Source organism: Xiphophorus couchianus, chromosome 3, assembly GCF_001444195.1.
Source record: "Xiphophorus couchianus chromosome 3, X_couchianus-1.0, whole genome shotgun sequence".
NCBI lineage: Eukaryota > Metazoa > Chordata > Actinopteri > Cyprinodontiformes > Poeciliidae > Xiphophorus > Xiphophorus couchianus.
In genome coordinates, this window is record NC_040230.1 from 17,801,952 (window position 1) to 17,809,290 (window position 7,339).

The window sequence follows — 7,339 nt, forward strand, 5'->3', positions numbered from 1 at the left end:
AAAAATGTGAAAAATCAATAGCACTTTTAAGTTCCTCATTTGCTTTTATTGGTTTGTCTGCCCAGACAACAGTCATGTCACATAATTTTAAGCATTATTTTATTTTATTAAACAGTATCAATATTCATAATCTTAAGGGGTCATATTTAATCTTTCAGAAGAAAATGCTAACTATTGTGAAAAAGGTTTCACTGTGTGAACTGTAAAATGTTGTTAGCTCCTAAAACGTAGCAAGAATCATAAAACATTAATTATTTCATAGGAACAATCAATAAAATTAAAACAGTTTCATGTTTTAAAGCTTCCACTGCTCATCAGATGACGTTCTGGATGAAGGTTTGAGTCTTAAAGGTTGGAGCGTGTGAGCCAAGGAAACTCCTGTAAACAGACACCATCAAAATTCATTAGGTTATCATTGTTAATATAACATCCATCAAACCAATGGGGTTTATTTTCATTATTCTCAGACTCGACTGTGTCTTCCATAACCATAAATAGATGCTAAACACCAACCTAACCAACCCACTTCAGAAAAAAGAACAGGTTTTCTTCAGGCGCGGAGCTCAGCACCAGACACAGACCTTCACGCAACCTTCAGATTTGCCTGCTGAGGGTTGCGTGGATACATTCAACATAAACAAAGACGGGCTGTGCTTTCTAATTACAGAATCCCTGAAATAGAAAGGTCAGCTTGGAGTTAGACGAAGGGATTGTGAGGGAGATACAACAGTTCGGCTATGCACCTGGGGTGCACGGATTAATGCTCAGGGTGGGACTTCGGTCTACAAAGCGGTGGGAGGATGAGACGAGAGTCGAGCTGTTTGATGCTCCATGCAAATCCTGAACTGCAGCACTCTTTTATCCTTTAAGGACAGCCAGCTGTGCTGCTGTGAGGGTCAAAAGGTTCTTGTGCTCCCCCTGACTTCCTACAAAATCTAAAAAATATTGCTTAGGAATATGTGTATGCTCTGGATATATAGTAAAAGGGGAACTACATTTGTTGATCCTTTTATTTCTTAAAATACATTAAGAAATTATGCTGTAAGAAAATGTAAATTTTCTTACACTGGGCAAGTTTTTATCATAAACAATTCTAAGAAAAAAAAAGGTTTTTCTCTTTTGCTCTCGGTGAAGGCTGACGCTTTTTTCCTCTGCTCCCTCCCTGTCTGTCTTTTTCTATATTTTTGGAGCCTTTCTTTGCACATCCTCCAAATCTACAAATTATGGATCTTGGTCAACCGGTCTCTCAGTGCAATTGATCACATTTTCTCAACAAGAAGACTTGGCACAGGAGAGTCCTCTTGTCCTGCGGGGACATACCCGGCGGGATTCACCCTGGATTTATTCAAAGAAATTTATAATCTACCCGACTTAAGACATTTTGCCTGAATTGGCTTTCCCCGCGTTGCCTTGGAAGGGCTGCATATTTCCATCTCCTTGAAGATATGTAAACATAATGCTTCTTCCCACCTCACCCCCTCCTGTTATCCATGCAGCTGAGCACTCCCAAGGACATCATGCCTCGATAACAACATCTTATCGGACGTCTGCTGGGAGGCTGAGCAACGTGGTTTCATGGCCCTATGATGTCACCGCCTTCACTCATATCTTTGTTTTGCCCTTTGTTTTGTCTGAATGTTGCCATGTTCCCTAATGTGTCTTTTCCTCTTTTTTATTTTATTTTGTTAGAAACTGTGGAATACTCACTTTTAACCCAGAAAAGGAATTAGAACGAACTTAGAATCCAGAAAAAATCTTCTAGAACAGGAACATTTAGTTTTTATTATTACTTAGAAACTGTGGAGTACTCATTACTTCTACAAATTTAGAGCACACTTAGAAAGTCCAGAGAATATTTGTACTTATCTAGCATCCCAGAAGTCCAGAAGATACTTACTTACTTACACTTATTTAGCAACCCAGAACAGGGATTAGAACTTGGAACCCAGAAAAACTACCTTAGCAACTAGACTCCCATTCTCCCAAACCAGAAAAGGAATTGGACCAGAGGATACTTACTTAAACTTATCTACCAACCCTGAATAGAAGTATCTAGTTTATTTACTTTGGATCAACATTATTAGCTTTTTCTTCTTTTGCTCTTTCTTTTGGTTTGTTATTTTGTTTGTATTTCCTTTTAAAAACCTGTAAAGCACTTTGTATTGCATTGTTGCTGAAAATGTGCTATATAAATAAAATTACCTAAACCTTTTTACTTTTACCTTTAAGGGAGTACATAAGATTTTGCATTTATCTATATTCCTGTCTGTTGCAGTTACCAACCCAAGCCACGGGGTGGCGTGAATTCACCCTACACATCCTGTTTAACCTCGACTGTGAATGTAAATAAACGTAGCTAGTGTTTAGTGTCTTGTTACAGTGGCTGCTTCAATAATGAATACTCTCCTTGACTGGACTTTGTCAGTTGATGTGGATGATCATTTACTAATTAGGTAACTTCAGGAGGCAATTGCCTGGACTGAATTTTATTTAGGGTTGGCAAAGAAACGGGGGAAGAAATAAAATGCTCACATCCTTTTTAAAATATGTTTTAGTAAAAAGAAACAAGCAAAATAAGACACGGTTCCTTGCACTTCTTCATCATGCATCAATTCATGTTGGTCAATCAGATAAAATCTCAATGGAATATACTGAGGTTTGTGGGATGAATACTTCTAGCAGGCACTATATAAAAACTGAGTCAGTTCAGATCAGAACCATGACTGATCAATGTAATTACAGAGGTGTTCATGTACCTGCTGCTTTCTGTCAGATGAAGGGTCAATGAGCACATTGAGCAGACTCGGTCTCTCCCAGTCAGTCAGGCTGAGCTGCAAGGCGTCGCGCAGCTCCTCTGCAGTCCTCACCAGAAACCCTCGACCTCCAAACGCTGTCATTACCTCATCGTAGCGGGCGTCGGGCAGAAGGGAGACAGGAGGCGCTCTGAAGGAGAGTACACATATAGGAAGGTGATTATACATAGAAATACAAATTAGATTATACATGTTGCACTTTCTCATTAATGAAAGACTCACACAGAGGTAAGGTCACCCATTTTTGCCATTTCTTTCCACGTGTCGGCATCTACTCCACTGTAAATGCCATTATTATTGACCACAATTATGATCACAGGCAGATTATACCTAGTAAAAAGGAAAATATATATATATGTACCCTGGTGTTGGAAAATTAACATGACTGCATTATGAAAATTGTGTAACAGACCTGCACATGGTTTCAACCTCCATGCCGGAGAAGCCGAAGGCACTGTCTCCCTCCACACAGACGACTCTTTGGGGTTTGATCCTGGTCGTCTCCACGGCAGCTGCTGCTATGGCGAAGCCGAGGCCGACTCCCATCGTTCCAAAAGTGCCCGCATCCAACCTTCACATCAACACAGTTATGCCACACAGGCTCCTATATTGACTTCATTCAGCCAATTTTATTGGCACCCTTATGAAAATATGTGAAATCTTTTGGGATAAGGAATCTTTTTATTACAGTGGTATAATTTCCCAAATAAAACGTGGAAAAATCCATTAACTAATTTGGGTAATTTTATTCACCCTAGTTTAGGGCAACCAATAAGTCTGCCACCTATTATTTTGCTAAAAAATTATTTCTTGTCAAATTTTTTACCCAGTAAAAGAGATGTGTTCTAATTAAAGGTTGTTCCCTCCACCTCCAAAGTTGCATCAGTTTGAGATTATGCCGCTACAAATAAAATATCGATTTTTTAAAAATCACATTAAAAAAAAAATCTAAGCGGTGCTCAGAAATGTGTCACTGCACTGCAAGCGTCCTTTGATCACATGTCAGGCAGAGTTTCATTTTGAAAGATCAAGGGTTAGGGCTAATCCTGGGATTGATGTTTGACATTTTAACCAATTTAAGACATAATTGCATTAAGTTGGAAAGAAATGGCACGTACGACTATTTCTGGTAGAAAGTAATACTGTTTGAGAATTTAATTTAAAAAAAAGAGAAATAGTTAATCACAGATAAATCAAAAAAATATTATACACTAATTTCAGAGCAGCTATCAGATGTGCGATCATCTCCGTCAGTCCACTCTGTGCCACTTGATGCTGATAAAACACCTTACCTGTGTCGGGGTAGGTAGTTATTCAGCATGGTGCGTCCGATGTCCATAGTGTTAGCACCCTCGCTAACAATGATGCAATCGCGTGGAAGCAGCTGAGAAATGTGATGAAACACAGTGTAGTAGTTCATGGGCAATGTTTCCTTAAGAGCCAGAGCCTGTTACGAAAGCAAGAGCCTCAATTAGGAATATCTGCAAAGAGTTTGAAGCAGCAGATTTGTCCGAAATTAGAGCAGTTGGACCCACCTTTGATATTTTTGCGTTAGCGGAAACCTTCTGGCTGAGCGCGCTCCACCACTCAGTCTTAGATGGATGTTTCCAGCCATCTTTGCGGACACACGTCAGGAGCTGAAGGAAAAAAAAGATGCAACTATTTAAATCAGTCAACATCTACAGGAAAGCTAAAATACTGAATCTCATGTCATACCTGACATACAACAGCACCAACGTCCCCCAGGAGAGCAACATGTGCCTTCACGTTGTTTCCCATCTCCTCGGCACAGAGGTCAACCTGGCAGAAGCGTTTGGTTTCGTTTTTATTACGGTACAGTGACGCCCGCAGCAGCAGGTTATTGTGCAAACAGGTTTTTAACATCTTTGCTGATGTTTAGTGAAATATTGGCTACAACATTTACACACCTGAATGATTTTAACATGAGGATTAAATCTGGGTGGCAGACCAAAATGCAGCATCCAGTTTAGCCTCGCTCCGAGCAGAAGAACGACGTCGGCTTGAAGAAGAGCTCTTTGCAGCAGAAAAAAAGAATAAAAGCAATAACAAGTTTAGATTAATGTTTGTGGGAGACGCTCTGTCAAGATGTGCAAAAATAAATCTCTTTCATTGCAGAATTTAAGCAAAAAATGTAGAAAATAAATAATAATTTTAAAAAAAACATGTAAATGTTCAGTTCTGGAGTTTGATTAGGTCACAGCGGGCGGCCGACCTGGAGCGGGCAGCAGCCACACAGCTGGGGTGATCGTCGGGCAGGACTCCTTTGCCCATAGGTGTGGGCAGGAACGGGAGCCCACTCTCCTCCACAAACTCCCTCAGCACAGCCTCCGCCCTGCTGTAAGCTGCTCCTGCTCAGAACACACACCTTCACAGCCTCATTCTGTTGCAGCTAAAACATTTTTTTCAAACTATAAGTTTGAAAAAAAAAAAATTCCTTGTATTACCCTTTCCAATGATGACCAAAGGTGTCTTTGCTGCTTTTAGGACAGAGAGGGCCTCTTCAACTGCAACGCTGGAGGCCAAACTCACAGGTGGAGGTGGACAGCAGGACACTTCCCTGCAGAAGAGATCGGTTTGTTTTATTCTTTTACACTTTGAGCGGCCATTTAGATAAAAAGGATGCATTAAAATCAAACAAACCTGACTTTGTCCCGCTCTACTTTAGCATTGACCATGTCCCCTGCGATGTCAACGTAAACAGCACCCGGGCGTCCGTATATGCTGGTGCGGACTGCCTATGAGTGAACAAATATGATCAAATCTAATTCATTCTTAAGGAATCCTATTTACGTGAAAACAAATAATAACGTAGTCACCTTCTCTATGACTGATGGGATAGCTTCCAGACTGCTGGGCCTGGCGGTAAACTTGCTGTAGAGGCGGCACGCCTCCACCTAAGAATGAATAAAACCGGAGTCAGAGCAGAGACTCAGAGTAAAAGAAAAACCCACAGGAAGGTAGAATCACCTGGGGAAACTCCTGAAAGGCCCCTGCTGTTTCCTGGTTTCGATCCGAGGAGCCGCCGATCACGAGCACTGGCCTGCGTAGAGAAAACACTGCCTTTACTGCCCCGCTACTTTAACCTGTTGACATTTTACAATCTCAAACTTTAATGTGATGTTTCGTTGGGATTACATTCAGCCTCTCAGTCAAAATATAGAACCATCTACTGCTCCAGATCTTTTAGGGTGTCTCTACCAACTTTGCCCATTCTTAAAATAGTACAATCTTAGTCATACTGAGTAGAGAGTGTCTCTAAGGAGCAGTTTTAAAGTCATTTCCAGTTTAATTAATCCACCTCAGTCTCAATTCTTTTCAGTTCCCTTATTTAGATTCATGATTCTCTTTGATCAATAATGTTCTCCACCTTTGAATGGACTTCATTTAATAATTAGGTGACTAATCATGTATTTTTTGGAAACAAAATTGAAAACTATATATCTTCATAATTATGTACTTACTCTATGTTGTCCTTTAATTTTCAAATAAAAAATAATAATAATTGTAAATGTAATAGTTTGGGGTGTGAATGAAAACAACAGAGGTGACAGTGAAAGAGAAACGTTTCAATATTGTGCAATACCAGCAGTTCATGTTAGCGTTAGCCATCCCACCCAGAGCATGAATGAGTCCAGGTCCAGACACCACCAGGCAGGCTCCTGGTCTGGATTCAGAGGTCAACAGGAATGTAGCAACATGTTAGCGAGAAAGAAACACAGCAGCAGCCCGGACACATTGTTCTGCTCAGCCAACAGAGGTCTTACCTGCCTGTTATGTATCCAACCGCAGATGCAGCATAGCACGCCTATGGGGTGACAGAACAATCTGTGAGATCTAATCATTATATTGTAAGGATTTGGTCACTCTTTAAAGTAGTAGAGGGCGTGCAGATCATTTACCGCCTGCTCGTTACGCATTCCCACATATTTGATCCCAGCAGCCTGTGCAGCCATGGCCACTTCAATGATAGGGACACCGACTATCCCAAACATGTACTCCACTTTCTGCAGGGAAAAGCAGTATCTAAATGAGATCAGTCATCAAATGCATGAAGCTATGAAGTTTGGCAACTCTTGCAGCCCAGAACATGAACTCTGACACAGTTCTGCAGAGATAAAGCTACACCTGAACGCCCGATCTCACCTGAGTTTTCAGAGACTCGGCAATGAGTTGAGCGCCTGTCACTTCGTCCATGACTCCTGAGTAGAAGCTTAAATATATATGTATATATGTATTTAGTCGGATATTACAGATCAAACCAATGTGACTTCTCTGCGGAGCACTATAGATACACCCCTTTTCTGTTCCGTTTCCGGGATGAAGACCAATCAGCGGAGAGACTCTATGTGTCCGCCCTCAGAGCAGTTGGATGAAGATTCAGAATCTTGTTTAGGATTCAGCTCATTTGGCTCAGGTCAGTTCTAACTTAACAGCAGTGTTAAACTTAGATCCAGCACAAGGCAAAGCTTAGTGTCCCCTGGTTGGCTTAAAGAGCCAGTGAGCTC

At 40.9% G+C, this 7,339-nt stretch overlaps 1 protein-coding gene across 2 annotated transcripts; it reads right to left on the bottom strand.

Annotated features, from left to right (window-relative positions):
* Positions 1 to 24: 24 nt before the first annotated feature.
* On the bottom strand, positions 25 to 7,150 carry hacl1 (2-hydroxyacyl-CoA lyase 1). Of its 2 annotated transcripts, XM_028013141.1 has the most exons (17): positions 6,978 to 7,028; positions 6,734 to 6,838; positions 6,599 to 6,639; positions 6,418 to 6,498; positions 5,802 to 5,874; positions 5,651 to 5,728; positions 5,475 to 5,569; positions 5,279 to 5,391; positions 5,047 to 5,182; positions 4,742 to 4,847; positions 4,530 to 4,613; positions 4,349 to 4,450; positions 4,106 to 4,260; positions 3,226 to 3,384; positions 3,036 to 3,143; positions 2,757 to 2,943; positions 25 to 378 (listed from the first exon to the last, which is right to left on the bottom strand). In XM_028013141.1, exons 1-17 carry the CDS (start codon positions 7,026 to 7,028, stop codon positions 346 to 348), a joined length of 1,707 nt encoding a protein of 568 aa, XP_027868942.1. In that variant the 3' UTR covers positions 25 to 345. The 2 variants fall into 2 exon arrangements, with proteins under 2 accessions (XP_027868942.1, XP_027868943.1); XM_028013142.1 differs by lacking the exon at positions 3,036 to 3,143 and having other exon boundaries at positions 6,978 to 7,150.
* Positions 7,151 to 7,339: the final 189 nt, after the last annotated feature.